General features: G+C 45.9%; 1 protein-coding gene across 2 annotated transcripts in view; it reads left to right on the top strand.

Annotated features, from left to right (window-relative positions):
• The window catches only part of srpk2 (SRSF protein kinase 2), a 115,826-nt gene that overhangs the window by 83,850 nt on the left and 4,095 nt on the right, over positions 1-27,881 (top strand). For both annotated transcript variants that reach the window (XM_063196677.1, XM_063196678.1), the window contains 14 exons: positions 1,942-2,090; positions 6,872-6,980; positions 8,425-8,512; positions 9,035-9,122; positions 9,537-9,643; positions 10,700-10,865; positions 12,722-12,747; positions 13,281-13,424; positions 13,794-13,995; positions 17,875-18,713; positions 19,230-19,614; positions 23,311-23,411; positions 24,840-24,947; positions 25,061-25,130. In XM_063196677.1, coding sequence (XP_063052747.1) covers positions 1,942-2,090; positions 6,872-6,980; positions 8,425-8,512; positions 9,035-9,122; positions 9,537-9,643; positions 10,700-10,865; positions 12,722-12,747; positions 13,281-13,424; positions 13,794-13,995; positions 17,875-18,713; positions 19,230-19,614; positions 23,311-23,411; positions 24,840-24,947; positions 25,061-25,130 — 2,582 coding nt within the window. The remainder of the gene's footprint in view (positions 1-1,941; positions 2,091-6,871; positions 6,981-8,424; positions 8,513-9,034; positions 9,123-9,536; positions 9,644-10,699; positions 10,866-12,721; positions 12,748-13,280; positions 13,425-13,793; positions 13,996-17,874; positions 18,714-19,229; positions 19,615-23,310; positions 23,412-24,839; positions 24,948-25,060; positions 25,131-27,881) is intronic.

Raw genomic sequence — 27,881 nt, 5'->3', positions numbered from 1 at the left:
ATGTGAGGGCATAACTGATGGTGGGAATATCATGTCTCTTACTTTGAGTCTCTTCAGCATCCCAGGGCTGATACCGCCCGTGTTTAGTTCGGCTAAGTTTACATTTTTACCAGGGCTGATGCCGGCCATGTTCAGTTCGGCTAAGTTTACATTTTTTTCCAGACACACCACAGCTCGTCGTCATGGAAAAATCTAGAGTAGAACAGCAGTTGTTTGTAAATCCGACTGAAGCCAATTTCCATTCACTTGCTTTGGAATGATACACACAACTGGACTGTCTCTCAAATAATCTCTCTCTCTCTCTCTCTCTCTCTCTCTCTCTCTCTCTCTCTCTCTCTCTCTCTCTCTCTCTCTCCATCACAAAAACACACACACACAGATACAATTCTCTCTCTCTCTCTGTCACACACAGACACGCACGCATACACACACACACACACACACACACACACACACACACACACACACACACACACACACGCACCCACGCACGCACGCACACACACACACAGAGGAGGGGGGAGAGAGACATACACAGTCTGTCAGTCTAGACATAACATTGGTACTTCAGTCTTTTGTCATTGAAGGTTTACATGACTGTGTTGGCAAAGGTGTTTGCCCTGTTTAAAGATCATGTAAATAGACTATTAGTCTTTATGCTTGCAAGTGTGAGTGCTGAGAGTGTTGACTATCCTTCAGGGTCTGACTGCGCCACAGACCTTTGCTGTGAGACGCGCATGTTGTCGAGGCGATGTTAACCGCTCGTCAACTGGATGTTCCACGGCTCTAGTTTCTATGGCAACGCATTGAAAGGCATGGACACACGTCACGCTGGCGGAATAGGCAGCAGCTCGCCTCACAGCGCTCTGCTGCTGTTGTCTTGGTGTTGTTTATAGCTGATGCGCTGATACAGATATGTCTTCATCACACACACACACACACAGATATGTCTTCATCACACACTTCATGTCATGATTATTCTGCAGCTAGTCGCTACATTGCACACGGCCTGAGAACTGCACGGTCTGCTTATGAGGTCAAGATTTAATTGAATGGAATCAGGAAATGTTTGTATACAGGAAATGTTTGTTAAATGACCGTTTTGTGTTGAAGGCTATTAATAGCTGAGTATTTCTTGGTTCTGCCATGTAATTATTGTGTACTGAAGGATTGGGTTTGGTTATAGACCACTGAATTTTAGTCCTGACATGTCTGTGTTTGTGTCTTTGTGTCTGTCCCTGAGGAGGTTGAAATGCAATGCTGGTTTGCTCTCGCTGAGTTGTGTTTAGACAGTTGTAGTGTATTGTGTGTTATCAGAGTGCCAGTCAGCACCACACTAATGTCAGTTGAGCTGCTGCTGTTGGCAAAGCATGTATGTGTGTTTGTTATGTAATTCACCATATGACTAGGGCTGGCTTAACGCACAGGCTAGCTATGGCTGCAGCCAAGGGGCCCCCACCTGCTTACCGCACCCCACATATCCCTAATTCGGGAAATTTGCCTTCTGGGGGTGGCCCACAGCAACCTGTAGCCTAGGGTCCCCCGGCCATCCTAATCCGGGCCTGCATAGGTCGCTTTTGTAGGAACGGATGCGTTGGATGTAGTCAATGTTTCATAGTAGACAAATATCCTGGACAACATTCATTACACTTGCAGTGTTATAGCTCACAATGTTTCAGTCGTTCAGAACTTCTTCAGGTGAGTTCACTGAAATAATACCACTAGGCCGATGTAAACTCACCTGGAGAAACAATAACAAATGGAGTGAAACAATAACAATGCAAATTTCATGGATGGTTTGTGTGGGATGTGTGTTTACTGTTTGTCATTTAATGATATGCTATATGATGCAATCTTGAAGAAACATGTGATATGAAGGGGAAAAGAGCTATAAATACTCATGTTTCTTCCTTCTCTCTCTCTCTCTCCCTCCTTCTCCAGGCCTGAGACCCAGCAGAAAGTCCCGTCGGCGCCCCCTCCCCCTCCGCCCCCTCCTCCCCCTCCTGAGCCGGTGCTGCCCCCGGAGCCGGAGGAGGAGATCCTGGGCTCAGACGATGAGGAGCAGGAGGACCCCGCCGACTACTGCAAAGGTACGCTACGCTAGCTCGCGAACCCGCTGACTACTGCAAAGGTCAGCTACGCTAGCACTCGCTAACACACTAACTTGCTAACCTGCCGACTGCAAAGGTACGTTATGCTAGCTTGCTAACACTCCAGCCCACCAACTACTGCAAAGGTCAGCTACGCTAGCTCGCTAACCTGCTAACCCCGCCGTCTACTGGAAAGGTCAGCTATGCTAGCCTGCTAACTTGCTATCCCCTCTGACTACTGCGAAGGTCAGCTACGGTAACATGCTAACACACTTGCTAACTTGCTCGCTAACTCACTAACCCGCTCACTCCTTCATGTTCATAAATAAAAATAGTCAGTTACACTAACTCACCCAGTCGCTCGCTCATTCACTCATCTGAAAAAAACCCACAAATAGTTAGTGCTCTAACTTGCTCATTCACTTACCTATCTGAATAAATTAAAACAGTATGCTAACTCACCTGGTCACTCACTCATCTGAATAAATCAAAATACTCAGTACCCGCTCACTCCGTCATCTTCCTAGTCTTGCCACTCACTCATCTCACTACTCCATCGTCCTTCTTCCTCTCCTCGCTCGCTTGTCTGTTCACCATCTTCTCCCTCACCTAAATGCCTACATCATGTTGCCATTCATCTCCCTAGACCTGGCTTCACCTGGTTGCCATTGCAACATCTAACTGTGAAGATTCTCGTTGATCCAGTTTGTGTTATCCAAACTAGTCAGAGGGACACATAATGTCTTTGGTCTACTCATAAGCAACTGGACTTTTTCTTAGAGGTTGGAGCTTTCCAGCTTTCCAGATGTCTAGTAGCTCACAGCTGATGTCTGTGGATGACATCTGCACGGTTTCTTCTTCTTTCACTTTTGCAGCTTTTCAGTCCAGCGATCTCTGAAAGGAATGCCCTCCTCTATGGCTTTGTCATGGTTTCATCAGCTCAATATCTCTCGCTGTCTTTTGCATCTTTTGTCTTCACTCTCTGAGCGCAGATGCATGCACAGTAGGGATGGCACAAACTGCACCGAAAACCGAAACCGTACAATTCACACACATACTGAACCGAACAGTGCATTCCATGGCAAACCGCAATTCATGTACTGCCCAGAAAAATATGTAAAACAGAGATTCTAGGAGTATCTTATCCAGTCTCTCTGATTAAAACATTATCGTATGAGACCAATCAGAGGGTGACAATTAAAATCGCACCATTTTCACATTATAAGCCTATACAAACCATATGAAGGATATTTAGTGATAAGTCCGATTCTATTAGCTAATTGAAAGAGGACATTTGGAACGCTCAGACAGTGCACATCAGCTGACAACAGTTTAGGTGCAAGCGCAGGTTAGCATACGGGGCAGTTCTCAGACACATGCAAAAGGTCAAATTCAACCTGCGCATCATCACTTTATAACTATATATTGTTTAATATTCCCAGTGCATCATTTATCATGAACTAAAAAAAAAAAAAAAGAACCGTAGAGAACCGAAAACCGTGACTTTGACACCGTGATATGAACCGAACAGTGAATTTTGTGAACTGTACCACCCCTAATGCACAGTGTCAATGGTATTCTGCAGTTACATGCCCAGTGTCTTTGCTATTTTGCAGTTACATGCCGATTGTCAATGGTATTCCCGGTTCAAAACGTGTTGTCAGTATTTGGTTTACAACAAGTTCCGGAATATTCTGTTTACATATGTGGAACTGTGTTCTGCAACTGGATTATGTCCGGAACGCACAGCCACATTTAGAATGAAAAAAGAGTTTACTCGACTGGTGTAAGCAAACTGAATACTGCCACCGTTTTTTTTTAAAGGGGCAGTCATGGGTAAGCGGTCAGGGTGTCAGACTTGTAGCCCAAAGGTTGCCAGTTCGACTCCCGACCCGCCAGGTTGGTGGGGGGAGTAATTAACCAGTGCTCTCCCCCATCCTCCTCCATGACTGAGGTACCCTGAGCATAGTACCGTCCCGCCGCACAGCTCCCTTAGGGGCTGTCCCTCCCTTAGGAGGGTTGCCCCCTTGCACGGGTGAGGCTTTAATGCAATATTTGTGGTGTGTAGTGTGCAATATTCACTTGTGTGGAGTGCTGTGTCACAATGACATTGGGAGTTGGAGTTTCCCAGTTGGGCTTTCACTTCACTAAAATCGGAATATTCCTTGCATGTAACTGCACTCTTTCTATTTCTTCCAAAGCTCTCTGAAATCTATATGTCATGACTAAGCCATCACCAGGTTTGTTAGGCTATGGGGGGTCCAATGGCAGGTCAGCATGCTGAAATAGATGGAGTATATGGACACAAGTGGTGTTATGCTGTCAGTCAACCACAGGGAGGCCACAGGGCTTGTTCCCACACCACCATACGGCTCTGCAGACAGTACGAGGGAACACAAACACGCCGCTGACATTTACCAGATGCTGTTATGCAGAGGGCCATTACAATGGCCGCAGACAACACCCCAGAGGAGCAGCGGGAGGTGACATGGGCCTGGCTCAGGGGCACTATCAAACTCACAACATTCTGGTGTCACAGCGAGTCCTGATCTTTGGCCATGGAAACTAATCAAAATGTGTGTTTGCTTTTTCTGCTCTCGCCCACTCACCTTACTGCTGTATTTCCTGTACCCTCTTTCTTACTCTGCCTATGCCCCCCCACCCCCACCCCCGCCCTCTCTTCATTCTCTCTCCTTCATCTCTCTCTCTCTCTCTCCCCCTCTCTCTCTCTCTCTCTCTCTCTCTCTCTCTCTCTCTCTCTCTCTCTCTCTCTCTCTCTCTCTCTCTCTCTCTCTCTCTCTCTCTCTCTCTCTCTCTCTCTCCTAATGAAATTCAGTACTGGTGTCAGTTTTATTGGTGTGGCAGTGGGGGTTCAAGGTTGCTGCACTGGTATGGTGTGGTGTGGTGTGGTGCAGGAGAGGAGAGGGGAGGGGAGGAGAGGAGAGGAGAGGAGAGGAGAGGAGAGGGGGATGGAGAGGAGAGGAGAGGGGGATGGAGAGGAGAGGAGAGGAGAGGAGAGGGGGATGGAGAGGAGAGGAGAGCGTAGCAGGGAGAGGAGAGGAGAGGACAGGAGAGGAGAGGAGAGGAGAGGAGAGGAGAGCGTAGCAGGGAGAGGAGAGGACAGGAGAGGACAGGAGAGGAGAGGAGAGCGTAGCAGGGAGAGGAGAGGAGAGGAGAGGAGAGGAGAGGAGAGGAGAGGAGAGGAGAGGAGAGGAGAGCAGAGAAGAGGAGTAGCAGGGAGAGGAGAGGAGAGGAGAGCAGAGGAGAGGATCAAGCAGTGCGAGAGCGTAGCAGGGAGAGGAGAGGAGAGGAGAGGAGAGGAGAGGAGAGGAGAAGAGAGGAGAGGAGTGTAGCAGTGAGAGCGTAGCAGGGAGAGGAGAGCAGTCTAATGAGGCAGCCAGCAGCAGAGAGCAACAGACTAGAGCGCCCTGCAGTCTGCCAGCAACAGGATTACACAACTGGCTCTGCTCTCTGTTCTGCTCTCTGTTCTGCAGAATGTTCTCTGCTCTCTCTGCCCACCCCACCCCCTACCCTTTTTTACATTTCCCCTCCTCTACATCATCGTCGTCTCCTTCCTGCCTCTCAGCTGGACTCTCACGAATCTCCCCATCATCCCATCGCCACCTATAGATAGATACAGATAAATAGATAGAATATTCACCACATCTCAATCTAATTCTGCCGATCTGTCTGTCTGACGATTGTTATCTCTAGCAGTCTCTCTCTCCCTCCCTCTCTCTCTCTCTCTTCTCTGTATCTCTCTCAATCTCGAGTAATAATGAAAAAACTTAACTTATACAGAAATATATATTTTTTTTTCCTTTTTCTACACTTTTCCACTGCCCTTTTCCTCTCTCCACAATCTCCACATGTCTCAATTTCTTTCTTTCTCGTTCCTCTTCCTCTAGTCATGTTGTTGCTCCCTCGTGCTTCCTTAAATGAAGGTGTTGCAGTGGGACTCATGTGGAGGCCAGCTTAGTTCTCTTTTTTTCTCTCACACTTTCACTCGCTCCCTCTCTCTTGCACTCTATCATTCCCTGTCCCTCTTCCTCTCTTCCTCTCTCTCTCTCTCTCTCTCTCTCTCTCTCTCTCTCTCTCTCTCTCTCTCTCTCTCTCTCTCTCTCTCTCTCTCTATCTCTCTCTCTCTCTCTCTCTCTCTCTCTCTCTCTTTGCTGGTTTTCTTTTCTCTTCTTTTGTACTTGTGATTCAGTTGTGGGTGGCCAGTTGTCTGGTTGTTGTCTCCAGATGTCATACTGCCCTTCAGAGGCAAATTGCAGTAACTACATACTATATTTGGTCAAAAGGGTTTAGGCTGAAAAGAGTGTTCATTACACCTGTTTTATCTTGTGACAAAGCCTTGTGGTCCAAATATGTCCCATTGTATCCAATTTTAGAGATATTGGTATGTCAAAATCACAGTAACCACAATATCCAACCTAATACTGTTGTACTTTTTCAATTTCAATGTTGGCATAGTTACTGACCTTCGCCTTTGTAGGGCAGTATGGAGCACAATAGCATCTGCAAATGAAAAAACATACGACTTGTATTAATTATGCTATCAATGAAATTGATTTGAAAGTTTAAAATTAATTTCACTGAAGGAGCACTGTAGGTGTGTGTGTGAGAGAATCTCATGGTGTTATTTACTGAGGATTTGGTATGTATCAGCAATCTCATGATCTGCTCTCTCTCTCTCTCTCTCTCTCTCTCTCTCTCTCTCTCTCTCTCTCTCTCTCTCTCTCTCTCTCTCTCTCTCTCTCTCTCTCTCTCTCTCTCAGGAGGGTACCACCCGGTGAAGATCGGGGATCTCTTCAACGGCCGCTACCATGTGATCCGCAAGCTGGGCTGGGGACACTTCTCCACCGTCTGGCTATGTTGGGACATCCAGTGAGTACTGAGTGCTGATACACACACTCGCGCATGCTCACACGCACACACACTCACACTCACACACACACACATACAGACACACGCATGCACACACACACACACACATGCACACACACACTGACTGCAGTGAGTACTGAGTACTGATACCACACAAGCTCACACACACACACACACACACACACACACACACACACACACACACACACACACACACACACACACACACACACACACACACACACACACACACACACACACACACACACACACACACAGACACAGACACACACTGACTGCATGTGTTGGGACATCCAGTGAGTACAGTACAGTATTCCCTCCCCCACACACACACAGAAACAGAAACACACACACGCAGGCACGCACCGACTTCCGATGGTATGTTGGAGCATCCAGTGAGTTTTGTTGCCAATTTTTTTTTCTTAGAATATTCTTGCATGTAAATACAAACAATTGATGCAACTACTGTGATTTGTCACACCAAAGAACAATGTACCTGTCTGAGTGGCTAGTGAGAGTGAAATTGCTACCAGCCACAACCAAGTTTCACCATTTCAGCATTTGGCCGGTTGGCAGGTACAAATGTCAAGCCCTGGTGTGCATTCATTAGTGTGTGTGCATGTGTGTGTTCAGGCCTGTGTGTTTGTGTGCATGCATTAGTGTGTGCGTGCAGGCCTGTGTGTCTGTGCGTGCAGGCCTGTGTGTGTGTGTGCGTGCAGGCCTGTGTGTGCAGCCCTGTGTGTGTGTGCGTGCAGGCCTGTGTGTGTGTGTGTGTCTGTGTGTGCAGGCCTGTGTGTGTGTGCAGGCCTGTGTTTGTGTGTGTGCTGTTACAGCATGTGTGAGTGCCTGCGGGTGAGCGTGTCTTTTATGGTACTGTATGTGCACACTGCACACGCCGGGCGTTGGTACTGTAGCCGCAGGCGTCGGGCGTTGGCACAGTGTGTGTGTGTGTGTGTGTGTGTGTGTGTGTGTGTGTGTGTGTGTGTGTGTGTGTGTGTGTGTGTGTGTGTGTGTGTGTGTGTGCGTGTTGGGCGTTGGTACAGCCGTTGGTACTGTAGCCTTGGGCCTGTATCTATGGAGTCTTATTGTGTCCACCATGTGCTGTCGCTCCCCAGCCAAGAGTCCCATATGGCTCCATGAGGCACGCGGCACACGGCCTACTAGATCACTACTTTTAATAACACCCTCCTGTCTTCTGTGTGTGTGCGTGTGTGTGTGTGTGTGTGTGTGTGTGTGTGTGTGTGTGTGTGTGTGTGTGTGTGTGTGTGTGTGTGTGTGTGTGTGTGTGTGTGTGTGTGTGTGTGTGTGTGTGTGTGTGTGTGTATGCATGTGCGTGTGGGCCTTTTTTCCTGCCTCTGTGTATGTATGGGTGTGTGCGCGTGCGTGCGTGCATGAATGTGTGTGTGCGTCCGTGTCCTCTCAGGGGAAAGCGCTTCGTGGCCATGAAGGTCGTGAAGAGTGCTCAGCACTACACAGAAACAGCCCTGGACGAGATCAAACTGCTCAGATGCGTGAGTACCACTACTGCTACTGCTGCTACAGCTACTACTACTGCTACTACTACTGTTACTACTGCTACTACTACTACTGTTACTACAATACTATTATTACTACTTTACTACTAGTACACTACTACTACTACTACTACTGTTACCACTACTGCTACTACTGCTACTGTTACTACTACTGTTACTACTACTACTACTACTACTACTACTGTTACTACTACTGCTACTACTGCTACTACTGCTACTTTTACCACTACTGTTACTACTACTGCTGCTAATAATAATAGTTAGAAGAAGAAAAATAATAAGAAGAAGCATAGCTTGATTTGATATCGCACCTTCCAAAAGGAATTGTATTACTGTTACATTGTTACAATTTCAATTTCATTTTATGACCTATGCATACATGAAGAAACTGACAATAAACAAAACTTGACGCAAGATTGTACTGTGTGAATGTTGTTTGCCTCAAAAAGCGCTGTAAGCTAATGCTGCCTCCTGTTTTGTCCCCTCTCCGTCTGCCAGGTGCGAGACAGTGACCCCGGTGACCCTAACAAGGACATGGTGGTGCAGCTCATCGATGACTTCAAGATCTCGGGAATTAATGGCATTCGTATCCTTCACCAGAGTGTTACATAGCCTACAGTACACACACACACACACACACAAACACACCACCAGAGTGTTACATAGCCTACAGTACATCAGCGCAGAACTATTTTATGAGGCGGTGTTTGTTTGCGCCACTGTTGTTGTTGTTGTTACGAGGGCGTCACGCCGTTTGTACGTGTGTGCGCGCGCGCGCGCGTGTGTGTGTGTGTTTGTGTCTATGTGGGTGTTTCTGGGTGTGGGTGTGGTTTTTGCTGTGATGTGTGTGTGTAAGTTGGTGCCTACGCATGTGTTTGTGCCTACGTGTGTGTGTGTCTGTGTGTGTATGTGTGTGTGTATGGCTGTGCATATGTGGGTATCTGCTGTTTCTTTGACTCCGTGTATCTGCGGCTAGTGCTTCCTTGACTCGGTGTGTCAGATGTGTGTATGGTGTTTGAGGTGCTGGGTCACCATCTACTGAAATGGATTATAAAGTCCAACTACCAAGGCCTGCCGCTGCCCTGCGTCAAAAGTATTATCCGACAGGTAGGATACCTACTTTTTACCTCTTTACCTTGTCAGTTTACATTAGTTTTATATTTTATATGCACGCACCTTTCATGCAAACACATGGTGCATAATAGTAAACAATTGCCCCACACATTACACTTTCATTTTTATTGCTGACGTTTCGGTCATTCAGACTTTCTTCAGGTGAGTTACACATGCAAACACATGGAAATGACAACAGACTAAATGTTGCCTTGTCCTATTTAAGATGTCCCATGGCCTAGTAAAGACTTTTTATAATAGGGCCTACATTTCTCAAATCTCAGAGTGCCCCTGGTTTTTGCTATCCTCTCTGGATTTTGGCTTCCTCCGCACCAGATGAGCTCCTGAGTAACATTATCCGGAGTCTCCTGAGCGCTCTAAGCCTCTTTCTGTCTTCTCAGTTCTCAGACAAAAAAGGTTATCTATACTTAAAACAGCCTATCTTTTTACAGCCTACAACCTATCTTTTATTTTTTAATGTTCCGGTTTAGCCAATCTGTAAAGTACATCTTCAGAGATTTTGTGTTCTATTATGTGTTTTGCATACTGTGTAATGTATTTTGTTTATTGTTTTAATGTGCTTTGTGTACTACTAAGTATTTTAATGTACTGTATTATGCATACTGTTTTAATGTGTTTTCCTTTCAAGGGCCTAGGGTTAGGGTTAGGGTTTCAAGGGCCTATAATTAATATTTATCGTCAATGTAATTCTGTAGAAATGTTGCATACTAATCTAATGCGTTCTGTGTACTGTTTTAATGTGCTTTGCGTACTGTTCAAATGCATTATGTGTCCTGTTCCAATATGTTTTCCAGACTCTTGATGTGTTTTGCTGTTCTCACAGTTTCTGCCGGGCCGGGACTATCTCCACAGCAAGTGCAAGATCATCCATATGCACAGGTTCTAAACGTGTGTGTGTGTGTGTGTGTGTGTGTGTGTGTGTGTGTGTGTGTGTGTGTGTGTGTGTGTGTGTGTGTGTGTGTGTGTGTGTGTGTGTGTGTGTGTGTGTGTGTGTGTGTGTGTGTGTGTGTGTGTGTGTGTGTTCTGCAGGTTCTGCAGGGCCTGGACTACCTCCACTCGAAGTGTAAGATCATCCATACGGACATTAAGCCGGAGAACATCCTGTTGTGTGTGGATGACGCCTTCGTGCGGCGCATGGCTGTGGAGGCCACCGAGTGGCAGAAAGCCGGCGCCCCCCCTCCCTCTGGCTCTGCAGGTGACGCATGCACGCTCACACGCACGCACGCATGCACGCATGCACGCACACACGCACGCACGCACATATTCAAGCATGCACAGACACAGGCACTGGCACAGACAGAAAGCCAGCACCCCCCCCCTCATGTCCCCTCCCCATCTTCCATCTGTTGCCCTCACACACACCTATCCATCTCAAAAATACACACACACACACACACACACACACACACGCACACACAATCTCACACACACACACATAATCACACAAACACACACACACACACACACACACACACACACACACACACACACAGACACACACACACACACACACACACACACACACACACACACACACACACACACACACACACACACACACACACACACACACACACACACACACACACACACACACACAGATAATCTCACACACTAGTTATCTGAGTGTTGTGTTTGATGGATTGGTTTGCTCTCATATCAGACAACCCCCACACCTTTTCACTGTCAGTTTTCCCCATCAGCTTTTGGTATCAGTGTGTGTGTGAGGCATGCTGTGGTATCAGTGTTTGTGTGAGGCGTGCAGTGGTGGTATCAGTGTGTGTGTGAGGTTGGATCAGTGCAGTTTAGATCTGAACCACCATCTGAAATCCATCATGTCCTCCCCCTCAACATGGAGCTTAAGCGACATTAAACTGTGAGAGGATTTGGCCATCGATGGCTCTGGCCGGACCTGATGTGAAAATGCTGTTGTTAAAGCATCCCAGAGCGGATATTAAGTGTACTATTAGGTAAATGGACTCAAATATGATTGTTGTACATGACGGAAGCTACACAGACTTACATCCACATAGCAAGGCGCATCCAGAGAAGGGGGCAACCCCCGTGACATCATCACAGTGCAATTATTGCAGCTGACATGTAAGATAAAAAAAACATCTTACACGTACAGAATGGAAGGTCTGGTGAAAAGGTTTCTGAAGGTCTATGTTAGATGGCTAATGATTGAAACCTGATACGGTAGCCAATGTTAAAGCTACGCTGCGCTAGTCTTCACAGTCCGATGCCGTTAGCATTAGCATCATAGCTCGTAGCACCTAGCCAACGTACGTACGCATAGGCAGCCGCTAGCAGTGTGCAGTCAGCGACAGCGTTCCATTATGTAGGAGATATGGGGCTCGGGCATCAAAAATAGAAATGTGTCCTATTAATATGGATCTAGGACAAGAGGCACAGGGCCGTACGTCTCACATTTACTTTCATTAAATCCTCTTTCCACTGCGAGCGGGAACTGGGAACGAGAGGGATCCTGGTAGCGGTGTGCTGAGGGGATCTGAGGCCAGCCTGTTCCTCGTGTGTGTGTGTGTGTGTGTGTGTGTGTGTGTGTGTGTGTGTGTGTGTGTGTGTGTGTGTGTGTGTGTGTGTGTGTGTGTGTGTGTGTGTGTGTGTGTGTGTGTGTGTGTGTGTGTGTGTGTGTGTGTGTGTGTGTGTGTGTGTGTGTGCGTGCTCCCTTGTTCTCCTCCTGCTTGTTTCAGTGGGCCTCAGCCATTTAGCCGGTTATTAATAGAGCAAGCGGACGCTTTGAAGATGCACTCCACAAATAGACACGTGTGTGTGTGTGTGTGTGTGTGTGTGTGTGTGTGTCTGTGTCTGTGTCTGTGTCTGTGTGTGTGTGTGTGTGTGTGTGTGTGTGTGTGTGTGTCTGTGTCTGTGTCTGTGTCTGTGTCTGTGTCTGTGTCTGTTTGGATAATTGATTGGGTGACTGTTTCTTCTAACTCTTTTTTATTTCCCCATCTTCCTCTCTCTCCTTCTCTCTCCCCATCTTCCTCTCTCTCCTTCTCTCTCCTTCTCTCTCCTCTCTCTCCTCTACAGTCAGTACAGCCCCACAGCAAAGACAGGTAAGAGCCATTTTATACTTGCTTTTTCCTTTTCTCATATTCCATCACACAAACAAACGGCAGTAGCTTGAGTAGTGTAATTGTGTTTCATGCAGTTTGATCAGTTAATCAGTAGCTGTAGCATGTAGCCGTTTGTTGTTAGCAGCTGTCTTTTATCACCTGCATACACACACACACACACACCACCTGCATACATACCACCTGCATATGCTTATGGTATAGACACACACACACACACACACCACCTGCATATACTTATGTGTATGATTTTGCAGCATATGCTGTGTGTGTGGACGTGGACGTGACGTGAGTGTCTCTGCGAATGTATACGTATGACGTGTGATGTGTGATGTGTGTGTGTGTGTGTGTGTGTGTGTGTGTGTGTGTGTGTGTGTGTGTGTGTGTGTGTGTGTGTGTGTGTGTGTGTGTGTGTGTGTGTGTGTGTGTGTGTGTGTGCATGTGTATGTGTGCGTGCGCGTGTGCATGCTTGCGTTTGTAACTGCATGTATATCTCTCTGCACCTCCTCATCCAGGTGGGCAAGATCTCCAAGAACAAGAAGAAGAAGTTGAAGAAGAAGCAGAAGCGGCAGGCGGAGCTGCTGGAGAGACGGCTGCTGGAGATCGAGGCCCTGGAACGCGAGGCCGAGCGGCAACGAGCCAATGAGAGCCCAGAAGAGGTTAGGGTTACATCTCACTACAACTAGGAGACACATATTTACTGATGCTAAAATATAATAGCATACATTCATGTCATGAGTACATTTCATTACAACCAGGCAAAATATACAGTATTTACTGATGCCAAAATAAAATATATATATATTCATTTCATGCCATAAGTACATTTCATTACATCCAGGCCAAATATATTTACTGATCCCAAAATAAAATAAATATATACAGTATTCATGAAAACAAGGATACATTCATTCATGCATGCTCCCCTCCCTGCTAAAACCCCCATAGTAATTTCTTCATTCCATCGCCACCCACAATACAATCACTAACTGTAGAGCTTCATTTGTCCCACTCCATCCCAACCCCAGGACAATGACATCCCCACCCCCCGGGGCGGTCGCAACCCTCGAAGCAACAACCCCAACGCAAACTCTAACCCGGCCCCCGGGCCCGCCATCGCCCCGGCCGACACGGACGATGAGGATGACGATGATGACGATGATGCGGAGGAAGAGGAGGAGGAGGACGAGGGGGAGAGGGAGAGGCCTGTCAGACTCACCAACCACACCTGTGAGTACCGTTATAGCCAGAATGCAATAGGAGTTATGTAGTGTCCAACCACACCTGTGAGTCCCGTTAGAGTCAGTATGCAATCGGCATAAAAGGTGTGTGTGTGTGTGTGTGTGTGTGTGTGTGTGTGTGTGTGTGTGTGTGTGTGTGTGTGTGTGTGTGTGTGTGTGTGTGTGTGTGTGTGTGTGTGTGTGTGTGTGTGTGCGCGTGCATCTGTGTGTGTGTGTGTGTGTGTGTGTGTGTGTGTGTGTGTGTGTGTGCGTGTGTGTGTGCGTGCATCTGTATGCGTGTGTGTGCGTGCATCTGTATGCGTGTGCGCGTGTGTGTGTGTGTGTGTGTGTGTGTGTGTGTGTGTGTGTGTGTGTGTGTGTGTGTGTGTGTGTGTGTGTGCAGATGTTATTTCAACATTTGTGTTTGTGCCTGACCAGACCCTTCTGTTGGGTATCTCTGCTTCTTCAGCACCTGCTACTCTGCTGCTGTGCTGTATGGGTTTGCATGTGAGGGAAGAAAGTAACTCTAAACTGTCACAGGAATATGTGTCTGTGTATGGGCACGTCAACAGCCAAAAAAAGCTTGACAAAGTTCTCCTAACCAGCTGCAATCAATGCGCAAAAATCCTCCCTGAGAACTGCTGCAAAATACCCGTCAAGCAGCACAAGACAACACAATGCTGTTTCCCTCACTGCAGACAGACAGACAGCAAGCCTGGTTACCATGGAAGCAAATCGCTTGCTTTGCTTTTCTTTTTTTTCCAGTCTCCTATTTCGCTCTTCCTCCGCATCTTCCGTCATCATACCCATCCGTCTCCGATTTCAAAACAAGCTCTCCCTCCTGTTTTTTTAGTCTTTCAATCCCTGTTTTTTTGGGTTTTTTTGTTTTGTTTTGGTGATAACGTGTGAGTGCTGCATTGCTCCAGCGTCTTTATTAAAACTTCCTGACAGTGAAGTGCGGGAAGCTTCAGCAGCAGCAGCAGCATCATAACTGGGTCAACAGCAGCAGCAGCAGAGAAGAGCAGAGCAGAAAAGAGCATACAGAAGCCTGTTTGCATACTGCAGTGTTGATTTAACTCTCAGGGAGTACTCTGGGACCAAATACACTATGTAAGACATTAAATATACTCTCAAGTGTTATATTAACACTACATCTTAACTGTGTAGCAGAAGAGCTGAGAAGAGCAGAAGAAGCCTGCCTGCACGGCAAATAATGCAGTGTTAATTCAACACTAAGAGAGTACTGTGGGACCAAATACACTCTAGAAGATGTTAAATCGACTCCCTTGATGTTGCTAAATTTACTGCAGAAGAGCAGAGCAGTGCAGTGCACTGAAGGAAGCCTCCCCTCAGCTAGCCTCCCCTCCCCTCCTCTCAGCTAGCCTCCCCTCCCCTCCTCTCATCTAGCCTCCCCTCCTCTCCTCTCAGCTAGCCTCCCCTCCGCTCCCCTCCCCTCCCCTCCCCTCCTCTCCTCTCCTCTCAGCTAGCCTCCCCTCCGCTCCCCTCCCCTCCCCTCCCCTCCTCTCCTCTCAGCTTGCCTCCCTTCCCCTCCTCTCAGCTAGCTAACCTTCTCTCAGCTAGCTAGCCTGCCCTCTGCTCCTCTCCTCTCAGCTAGATAGGAGGGGAGGTGGAGGTGGAGAGAGGGAGGGGAGGTGGATGTGGAGGAGAGAGGGAGGGGAGGTGGAGGTGGAGGAGGGAGGGGAGGTTGAGCAGACAGGGAGGGGAGGTGGAGGTGGAGGAGAGAGGGAGGGGAGCTAGAGGAGAGAGGGAGGGAGGCCTAGAGTGCAGTATCCTGAGAGAGAGATACAGGTACCTCTCGCTGATCATGCTGGTCTGGTGTCCGATATGAAAGCCGCCCCACTGTGTCCATGTAATGCAAACACACTGTGTTCACACACATGAGGACACGTGCACAAACACATGTGCAGCAAAGCACCTTCGCATTTTAATTAGATACAGTGACTCACTGAATAGAATCCTGTAGATACAGCGAGGCATGAACAAACCAACAAGGAAAATCACACATGCCCACACGGACGGGAGGATGGACAGACAGACAGAAAGAAAGACACACATACACACACACAATAATAATAATAAACGATAATAGATTAGGGTTTTACAGGCTAAGATGGTGTCTGACTGGTAATTATTATTAAAAATACTTTTGTCTATGAAAATTGTACATTTCCAAGCCATAATGAAAACTTTGAAATTAATAGGGGTAGTAAATATCAAGATGAAATTATGAAATTTATGAATGGTTATCATAAATTCCAGAAGAAACTGCAAACAAATGACACTCTTCCCAAATTAGCTTCATTAGCTTTTACCTCTTGTTTGAAACTGGCCTAGTGTCTCCACTTGTTATAAGTGAAGGCCAATACATCTTGTGTTATGCAAACGTAATAGCAACGTCATGTTTTGAGTTTTAGCTCTGTACAGGTTTTTTTTGCTCTGTCAGCTTCACTGATATTATTCCTCAACACATGAGGCTATGACACCCCGAGAAGCACCTGACAGGTGGAATTTGGGTGCTGCACACAACCCAGAGAAAAGAAAACAGAAAAGCTGCATGAGATTGGAGAGCAGCCAAGCTAGACACAGCACAGTGTCAGTGCACATATCTCTCTCTCTCTCTCTCTCTCTCTCTCTCTCTCTCTCTCTCTCTCTCTCTCTCTCTCTCTCTCTCTCTCTCTCTCTCTCTCTCTCTCTCTCTGCTGTGTCTTCCCTCTGTTTTCCCTGAGATGACATGTCATATAGAGGAAGAGAGAGGAGCCTCCATGGGGACGTGTACTCTGTGCAGACAGTGCTGGGCAGGGAGGGTGTGTGTGTGTGTGTGTGTGTGTGTGTGTGTGTGTGTGTGTGTGTGTGTGTGTGTGTGTGTGTGTGTGTGTGTGTGTGTCTGTGTGTGTGTGTGTGTGTGTGTGTGTGTGTGTGTGTGTGTGTGTGTGTGTGTGTGTGTGTGTTGGGGGGGAGGGGGGGGGGATTGGTCTCAAAGGGGCTTGATCTCAGACAGGCCTATGCGTACTCTCAATTGGAAACCTTTTTCATAATATGGAAAGTACACGAATGGATTGATGTTGTTCACCATATTATGCTGCTATGACCACTGTTTACCAGGGTTGCGCCAACCTCTACATACAGTGTTTGGTTCTGCAACTCTGCGATTCTGTTTTTGTTGTATTTTTTTCTGCTTCCATTTGCTTTGTAATTATATATATAGTAGGCCTATATATACTGTATATACGTACCTACATACAGTATCTTTAAGATAGAGATATCTTTCAATACATAGGCTACTGTATATTGTATTTTGTGTGAGATCAATTGCTACTGTGTAGGATCTTGAATGTACAGTGTCTTCATACTGTAGGTGTGGCGCCACATTCCTCCTAGCCTGGTTTTATCAGACCACATTTAATTATTTCGTAATTCATTTTAGGTCTGGGTCCTCGATGCCCTGGAGTACTTGGGCATGAGGAGTGGTTTGAAATCAGCCAAATCAACCAAATCAGCTCTGGTTTGAAATGAGCTCTGACCAATCGCTGACACTTGACGTTCAGGACGTATGTTATTATGCTCTCAAGCGCGTTCGGTTATTGGCCGGTAACACCGGTTGTCTGAAAACCGACTGAGAACCCCCTCCAGAGAAGCGTAATCAGACCATTCGTGGATTACGAAGTGATTCAAAATGAATGGTCTGCCCTGTCAGGCAACATTCCACATTCCACCATCTTTCAATTCAGTCCTTGTTTTTACAGCTCCACTAATTCTCTCTCTCTCCACCCTCTCTCTCTCTCTCTCTCTCTCTCTCTCTCTCTCTCTCTCTCTCTCTCTCTCTCTCTCTCTCTCTCTCTCTCTCTCTCTCTCTCTCTCTCTCTCCCAGGTGCAGCTCGTAATGAGCAGGTAGGGGACGTGCCGCCTGTGGAGGTCTCCAGCACCACAGAGGACGGGGAGGGAGAGAACCAGAAACTGAAGTCTAGTCCACCCAGCCCAGAGAGGAAGCGGACCAGCAGCCCCAGCAGCCCCAGCAACAACCCCACACACACAAACACAAACACAAACACAAACACAAACAACCCCAAACCAGAAGGAGAAAACCAACAGAAGGACCAAGAGAAGAACCAAAAGGAGGAGAAGAAGGATGCAAAAGCGGAGGAGGAAGAGGAGGAGGAAGAGGAGAACGACGATGATGAGGAGGACGATGATGAGGATGAGGATGATGATGAGGAGGAAGAGGAGGGTGGTCAGAGGGATGTGGTAGAGCAGGAGAACAAGAACAAAGAGGACAAGGAGGAAGAGGAGCATCGAGAAGAGGAGGTGAAGGAGGAGGTGAAGAAGGTGAAGAAGAAGAACAAGAAGGATGAAGATGATGAAGAAGTAGAGACCAAGCTGGAGAAGAAAGAGTCACCAAAGAACGACAACGATGAGGACAGCAAAGAGGAAATCAAGGAGGAGAAGGAGGAGAAAGAGGTGGAGAAGGAGGACAAGGAGGAGAAGGAGAAGGAAGGAGGTGGCGAGGAAGAGGAGGACGATGATGATGAAGATGACGAAGAAGACGACGATGATGAAGATGATGACGACGACGATGATGATGAAGACGACGATGAGGAAATCGAACAACAGCCTCGCAGGAACAACCCCAACCCCAACACCAATAGTAACAGCAACAACGCCACCAGCACCAACACCAACATCAACAACGCCAACCTGGACATCTCCAAGGTAATATCCATGTATCCATGTTAATATCTATGTCAATATCTTAAAGTTATGTATGTACATGTATGTACATGTATGTACATGTATGTACAGTATGTATGCATGTATGTCTGTGTGTCTGTGTATAGACCTGTGTCCTCTGGGCTACTAGTCCAAGGTTCCAGGTTCTGTTTTTGTCAGTTGTGCAACAGTCTGCGATGTGATGTGTATGTCCTGTCTTAAACCAGTCTTGCTCAGGGATGCAAAAACAATTTCAGTGTAAACTGACAATAAAGTGCTATCGTATTGTAATAGAAAGAAGTTTACCAAACACTCATTAGACTTTTTGCTCATTTATTCAGAGCAAACAACGCATTTAAACTTGTTGTTCACTCTGAATAAATGAAAAAAAGTCAAATAAATGAGTGGTAAACTTCTTTGTTTTGAAGTATTGAACACTCCTGCGTTTACCAGCACCTAGAAGCTGTGCATGGATATTGGAAGTGTTACTATCGTATGGTATGGTATCTTATCTCCAAGGCCAACGGGCACATCCTGGTGGGCGTGAAGGAGTTGACCCTGGGCATCGCGGTGGTGACGCCCGCCTCACCTCTTCTCTGCCCCCTGGTGGAGTCTGAGATCAGCACCACGGACCGCGACGCCTCCGATGCCTCGTACGAGCTCTACAACGGCGGCGAGAACCCGCCAGGGTTGACCAACGGGGCGCGACACCGCACCACATCTCCGCGCTTCCCCGACCTGCCGCTGGACCCGGAGCCGGGCGGCCTGACCCTCCTGCCGGGCCTACCGGGCTCCCAGCAGCAGCAACAGGGTCCCGTACACCTACGCCACCAGGGGCCCCTCAGCCCCAGCGGAGACCGCAGCAGAACCGTCTCCTCCTCCAGCACCGGAGACACACCCAAAGGTACCACATCCAGAGACTCTTATTCTGACAAACCCAAAGATACCACATGCAGAGAGTCTTATTCTGACACACCCAAAGGTACCACCAGAGAATCGTATATGAGAGTGAGATAAAGCAGGCGGGTTCTTTTCCGGTATCCACTTTACGTCGGGTGAACGCCCCTTTAGGAGACCTTCGATTAGGAGACCGGAGTCTTGAGGTAGAGAATAAATGGAGTCCCCTTAGCGCTGTAGATGGTGGTAGCGCACGTCTTGTGCAAACATCACGAAAAAAGAAGAAGAAGGAGGGACAACGCCCCCTTAGGAGACCAAATTTTGAGCAGACGCTTTTGCATTGAGTGGGTGTGTTTCGATTCCTCTTTATTATACACTTACCGGCCACTTCATTAGGAACACCTCTCTAGTGCTGGGTTGGACCCCCTTTTGCCTTCAGAACTGCCCTAACAACAATACTTATCTTTATGCCATTATATCCCCAGCCTGAAACGTTGATGTAAGGCAGGGTTGACCCATGTTTTCATGTTGTTGACGCCAAATTCTGACCATTCCACCTGAGTGTTGCAGTTGATATCAAGACTCATCAGATCAGGCCACATGTTTCCAATCTTCTAGTGTCATTTATGGTGAGCCTGTCCAAATTGTTGCCTCATTTTCCTGTTCTTAGCTGACAGGAGTGGCACCAAATGTGGTTTTCTGCTGCAATAGCCCATTTGCCTCAAGATTTGATGTCCCTTATGAATGTCTCTTATGAATACCTTGGTCGGTTGTAATGAGTGGTTATTGGACTTAATGTTGCCTTTATATTAGCTCAAATCAGTCTGGTCATTTTCCTCTGACCACTGCTATCAATAAGGCATTTTTGCCCACATAATTGCTGCTCACTGTATTTTTTTTCTTTTTCGTACCATTCTTTGTAAACCCTAGAGATGGTTGTGTGTGAATATCCCAATAGATCAGTATTTTCGGAAATACTCAAATCATGCTCTTTCAGCTTGACAGCCATGCCATGTTCAAAGTCATTTAAATAACCTTTCTTCCCCATTATGATGCTCGGTTTGAACTGCATCAGATCATCTCAACGATGTCTACATGCAAAAATGCATTGAGATGCCACCATGTGATTGGCTGATCAGAAATTTCCCTCAATGAGCAGTTGTAACAGGTGTTCCTAATGTAGTGACTGGTGAGTGTATATCCAACCTCTTTGGTACCACATCCAGAGAGTCTTATTGTGACACCCCCAAAAGTACCTACAATGCCTGTATGTTCCAGCGAGCCGAGGAGGCGAGGAGAGTATAAGCGATGCGATGTGGGCAGATTCCGAGATAAAATTATTTTTACTTTGAATGATGCGATGCCAATTGGAATGCAGAGTTTGAATTATTGACAGTTAAACTCGTGAGAATGTTTAGCGAACGTATGACCGTCATACCATAACAATTGCAGATGTCTACAAATGTCATACCTTCAGTATATTGACCCACTGCACTAGCCTGCTTGTTACGTTCACTGCACTAGCCTTGGCAACCAAAGATTTATCTTCATACAGAGCAAGAGAGTACACTACATGTTCTATACAAATATAACACTTGTAAGAGCACTTTGTACTGGAGCACTATCACTTATATACTGTGTACTGCATATCCAGGACCGGAGGCCAGCCTGTTTACCCTGAGCCGCCCTGTTAGCTCGTATTGGCCCAGTTTCCCTCCTGCATGCTAAGTAGGTTCACTACACTCGCTAATGGAAAGGGGCAGCTGGTCTTGCATGGTAAATAGCTACAGTACAATATTCTATCAAAACGTTCAGACATGTGACCTCTCCCTTGTGAATGCACTTTTTACAGATACACTATTGTATGCATTTACCAAGCTTACTTGATCGCTTACACTAACATAGGCTTCAAAGACATGTGTGTCATACGCTATTCCACTGTGTCTAGAACAGCAGCACTGGACATAAGACTTACCAAGAACACACGGCTTTTTACACCAGTGGTTTTCTATAACAATATTCCCATTAGTTTAGAACACCATTATAATAATCTATTGCATCTCTGATCATTACTACTATTAGCACCATTTTATATACTGTATCCCAATAGTGCACTGACACAGACACAGACTCTGGTTGTGAACGGGGGTGCACAGGAAAAATAGCAGGAGGCCTGTGTTTGATACATTTTTCAACATTGCATCTTGTCATAGTTCTCTAATTTTACACTTTTGCTCGATCAGGGGCCCACTGGCAGGTGGGGGCCCTAGGCTGCAGCCATATCTAGCCTTTGGGGCCCTAGGCTGCAGCCGTATCTAGCTTGTGGGGGCCCTAGGCTGTAGCCGTGTCTAGGCTGTGGGGGCCCTAGGCTGCAGCCGTATCTAGGCTGTGGGGGCCCTAGGCTGCAGCCGTATCTAGGCTGTGGGGGCCCTAGGCTGCAGCCTTATCTAGGCTGTGGGGGCCCTAGGCTGCAGCCGTATCTAGGCTGTGGGGGCCCTAGGCTGCAGTCATATCTAGGCTGTGGGGGCCCTAGGTTACAGCTATATCTAGCCTGTGGAGGCCCTAGGCTGCAGCCATATCTAGGCTGTGGAGGCCCTAGACTGCAGCTATATCTAGCCTGTTGGGCACCCAGGCTGCAGCCATATCGAGGCTGTGGGGGCCCCTAGGCTGCATCCATATCTAGCCTGAGGGGTCCCTAGGCTGCATCCATATCTAGCCTGTGGGGTCCCTAGGCTGCATCCATATCTAGCCTGTGGGCCCCCCTGGCAGGTGGGGGGCCCTTGACTGCAGCCATATCTAGCCTGTGCATTAGTGCTGCCCTGGTGGGAGGAGGAGATTACATTCACCTGCTGCTGCTGTTCCACAATCAGCCCCATCGGCAGCCATACGATCATTAGTACATAAGTGAGAACTAATGACTAAAACTGATCGTAGAACAGCAACACAGGGGGGCTTATGTTTTTGTTTGCTTTGTTGTAAAATCTGGCTGTGTGGCACGTTTTCTGCAGCCTGTGTGGTCTTAGCAAAGAGGGGGATTAGTAGCATGGAGGATGGAGGCTCATTGGTATGCACTGATAGACACTACGCAGGAGTTTAGCTTTCAGTTCAGACAAACTGCTGTGAGATTGACTGGCTGAGGGAGTAGAATGAGCTTTTCCTGATACTGGTGGCAACAGAAACTGAGAAATATGGAGGAAATACATCATTGAAATGGGACGTCAGGAAAACAGGAAGTTGACAGGAAACAGAGTGATTATTTGCCAGTGATTTGACAGGTGCTAATTGCTCACATTACAGGCAGCTACCACAATGAATTTACTTGATGCAGCTAAATGAAAGGCTGAAGACTCAGACAAGCCCAGAGTGTGTGTGTGTGTGATGTGGTATGGCCAATGGTCTAATATAAAATCAATAGTAGTCCTGGTGTCACTCAGTTTCATCAGACACTGTATCTGACAATCTACTGACAGGTGAGTTTATTTTTGTGTGGATCTTGGTGGGCTTATTATGACTCTGTTGCCGTGGCAACTGCTGAGATTATTTTCCCCCCGCCCACCAATAATCAGATCCCACCCATATAACCTCCCAATAATGAATCATATAATTTTGATTAATACAAATGTATGTCACTTTCTACATTATTTGTCCTGATTCTGATATTGTTCGCCACTAAGTGAAGTATCTGTTGCCTTGACTTTGGCAGGTAAAGTTCGTGCTGCTGACCTGCTGGTGAATCCGCTGGACCCACGCAACGCAGACATCCTGAGAGTCAAGATCGCAGACCTGGGCAACGCCTGCTGGGTGGTAAGTACACACACACACACACACACACACACACACACACACACACGTCCTGAGAGTCAAGATCGCAGACCTGGGCAACGCCTGCTGGGTGGTAAGGCGGGCTGAGGGGAGGGGCATCAAAAGAGATTGCGAACATGACGTCATTGCCTTCCCCAAATTTACTTTTAAGTCTTTTTTTTTCTTGTTAACTCGACTAGGACTGGTGGACCCAGGCTACAAGTGCCAGGATTTGATTTGCCACGATGGCCCCATTTGGTCACGTGTCTTAGCCACCTCTATTGCTTTTGGTAATTTGAAAGGATAATGGCCAAAGAGGTGACCGGCTCCTCAAAGTTAATTGCGAGTCGGCGGCTTAGAACTCAGGTGGAGTTGCCTTCGCCTACTGTAGCTATTCACTTTGTGGAACCGGTCACCTTGAATCTGCGTTTGGAATGCAGACAACGGTGTGATTATTTTCCTTAGATCATATGCAACGGAGTCCTACACCGTTATCCTTTAGATACCATACTGTTGACATTCCAAACTAAGATTCTATGTGCGTTTAAGTTACACCTGTCCTATAGACGGTTTCATGGAACGTTTGCTTGTTGCTTGGTGACATGATATGGCCCGAAGTAAACTTCCGGTCTGCTAATGTTTTGGTAGGCTGCAATCTGTCGGCACTGCCAATATAATTACAAACGGTTTTAATATTGGTGGGAAAAAAATGCTTTTGAACATTTTGTTCTGCGGTAGGGTGCAACTTCACTTCATAGAATGTTCATGCCTTGTTTTTGTTTTGACTGTAAAGGTTCCATGAAACCGTCTATACGCTTGACCGGTTCCACGGAATTAATGGTCACCCCATCAGCCAATCAGAAAAGATAATTCTGTTGCGAATTCAGATAATTGTGTGTATAAATTGTGTGTGAGATAAAATGACAGTGATTGCATAGCTATACAGTATGCATATGAATTACTGTACTGCAATTATGCAATGATTTATTTACAATCTTAATTCAATATTAATTATTATTAAATGAGTTTGTCATTAATTAGTATTAAACATTTTTTCTTCATATGATCACAGTCTACTGCAACGCTGTGTGTGTGTGTGTATGTTGGTGTGTTGGTGTGTGTGTGTGTGTGTGTTGGCGTGTGTACTGTGTGTGTAGTGGGGGGAGGGGTCGTCCAATGACACATAAAAATGAGCCATGTGTTTTGATGCGGAGCGGAAGCATAATGTGAGTGTGATGTGAATGCATGATGTGCGACACGTGAGCCACGTAAGACACATCACATCTCTTCTCTGTCCATCTCTTCTCTCTCTTCTCTGTCTATCTCTTCTCTCTCATCTCTGTCTATCTATCTTCTCTATCTATCTCTTCTCTCCCTTCTCTGTCTATCTCTTCTCTCTCTCCCTTCTCTCGTCTGCTCTGCCCCTCTAAGCATAAGCACTTCACGGAGGACATCCAGACGCGACAGTACCGCTCCATCGAGGTGCTCATCGGGGCCGGCTACAGCACGCCCGCAGACATCTGGAGCACCGCCTGCATGGTGAGAATACTCACCTCTCATTGGACCATTCCTGTGCCAGTCCCTGAGATCAGCCAATCACATTGCGTGTTGTGTTGTGTGTTGTGTTGCGTCCTCTGTGTCCTCTGCTGCAGGCGTTTGAGCTGGCCACTGGAGACTACCTGTTTGAACCGCACTCAGGGGAGGACTACTCACGAGATGAAGGTAACACACACACACACACACGCACACACACACACACACACACACACACACACACACACACACACACACACACACACACACACACACACACACACACACGCACACACACACACATACACACCACTCAGGGGACTATTCCCGAGATGAGGGTGTCTACTTGATCTATGATATATGATATATGATACTCTAAACCCTAATAAGGTTGCTGCACATTGTGATAGATTATTGCAAATATCAGACACACATGGGGGACACATATGGAAGAGATTGTAAAACCCATACACAAATATGATTCTCTAAAAAGGTTGGTGCGTGCTGTGATAGATTATAACGAATTACACACTAATAGTCAGATAAATATGCATGGGAAGACATTGTAAAACCCAAAGGGAAATGTGACGCTCTTAAATGGTTACAATTGCAAATGTTTTCATAGATTGTGATAAATAGCACTGTAAGCGGAAACACAACCACACATAAATTACAATTATTTTTCATATACACCGCATTCCACATTATTACACAAATTACATTTTTTGCCGTTTTCCGAAATAATCAATAGAAATTACAGTCGTCATAATTTTCAAGTCATCAGCCATTAGAGTACAATTAAAAAGTTTTTGAATCAACCTTGCAATGAAAACGGTATTTTTTAAAATAATAAAAAACTTCAAATGCCCAAAATGCTCTGTTCCAAATTATTACGCAAAACTGTTTTGTAGTGTTGTACTCCAAATTTCTTTCTTTTTTTCCCATTTACATCAAAACAGTTGGCATTTGGTACCTTCTAAATTACATTTCAATATTCAAAGCTTGGTTATAAGCTGTAACTGGAATGCTGCATTTAACATTGAAGTCAGTGGCAGGGCATTGCATGGGAGTTATGGAGGCCCAGATATCCTTTATGCTTTGCTCTCAGCTGTTTTTGTTTGTTTGGTCTGGTGACCCTCACTTCACTCTTCAATATACCTGTAGATTTCCATGCCATGTTTAGGTGCTTTGGAGGTGATGACATTCTAACTCACCAGACATAACATCCCATTCATTTTCAATGGGTTTTTATGACTGGTGAGTTAGAATGTCATCACCTCCAAAGCACCTAAACGTGGCATGGAAATCTACGGGTATATTGAAGAGTGAAGTTTTGATGTAAATGGGAAAAAATAAAGAAATTTGGATTACAACACTACAAAACTATTTTGCGTAATAATGTGGAACAGAGCATTTTAAGTTTTTTATTATTTTAAAAAATACGATTATCATTGGAAGGTTCATTCAAAAACTCTTTAATTGTACTCTAATGGCTGATGACTTGAAAATTATGACGACTGTCATTTCTATTGATTATTTGGGGAAACAGCGAAAAATGTCATTTGCATAACAATGTGGAATGCGGTGTACATACATGTCATACACAGCTCATGCATGCACATTACATTTCATATTGTTGAGCACTGAATTTTGCTAAGGAATTCATACAGCTTATGCAAGTGTTTATGCAGTGATATCTAGAATCTGGATGTCAGCACTTTTACTGTAGTATTCATGTCAGACCATTACCAAAGGATCTACTGTATGATGGGTCAGCATTTTCATCGTACATGTTATAATTTGTATGTAGGGTGTCTAGTATTCTAGTGTCTTTTATTCACATTTGAATTTGCAATGTAAAAAAGCCTTTTTATCACTGAGGAGCCGTGGCGTAGTTGTCTCTAATCAGTTTACAGATGTTAGGTGCCCTGTGTGTTTAAAAAAGACCTGTCCATGTTTCATTGTTTTAGTTGAGATGCCCGTAGCTCATCCTTTATTTTCCCCATTTCACTCACCCATATTTTCATTTCTCATTTCTCTACTCTCAGAGTGCAGTTATATGTATTCGGTTTCAAACAGAATGTTGTCAGTATTCGGTTTAAAACAAGTTCCAGAATATTCTGTTTACATATGTGGAACAGCGTTCTGTAACCGTAATATTCCCAGAACACACAACCACATTCAGAATGAATAAAGAGTTTACTCGACTGGTGTAAGCAAAACAAGTACTGCCACCATGCCATTTGAAATGGGAATATTCCTCGCATGTAACTGTGCTCTCAGAAAAAAAAAAACAACCTGCTCACCTTTCTTCTCATCTTTTTCATCACCACCTTTCTTCTTTTCTTCTTCATCTTCTCCTTTCTTCTCATATTCTCCATCTTCTTTCTTCTCACCTGCTCACATTTCTTCTCATCTTCTTCGTTACATCATAGGGCCAAACTGAAAGAGGCTAAACTCTCACCTCATCTCAGCTGCCTCCTGTCAGCTGTCTCCGTGTGCTGATTGGGATAGCCGTCTGTGCTGCACGCATTCATTTGATATCAATGATCAGTTTGTCTCATCCAAGCCTACCACCTCATCCACCTTTTTTTTCCTTTGTCTTTCTCTCATTCATTCATTTTCTCTCTCATGGCACCTTTTTCATCTTCTGAAGTCTGTCATCTGCTTCATTATGCGTTTATGAAATGTCTCCTCATAACACCTGTTTGAAATATGCCATAGTTCAGACAGCTTTGGTCCACCAATACTTATTAATGAGATCTGTAATAAGCACAGATGAAAAGCAAAAAAGTATTATTTGTTACAAATAATAACAAACAGAAATAATGTCAACATTTAGTTCATGACATTGTGGCTTCATATTTCTTTGGTGTATTGTGGGTTAAAAAAAAAAAAAAACTAGTCCAAACAGAAACTATTAATTGTGTGCTCATCTGA

Source organism: Engraulis encrasicolus, chromosome 4, assembly GCF_034702125.1.
Source record: "Engraulis encrasicolus isolate BLACKSEA-1 chromosome 4, IST_EnEncr_1.0, whole genome shotgun sequence".
Taxonomy (NCBI): domain Eukaryota; kingdom Metazoa; phylum Chordata; class Actinopteri; order Clupeiformes; family Engraulidae; genus Engraulis; species Engraulis encrasicolus.
The sequence above is the reverse complement of the archived record's forward strand: the minus strand, read 5'-3'. Positions and strand labels throughout refer to the sequence as shown.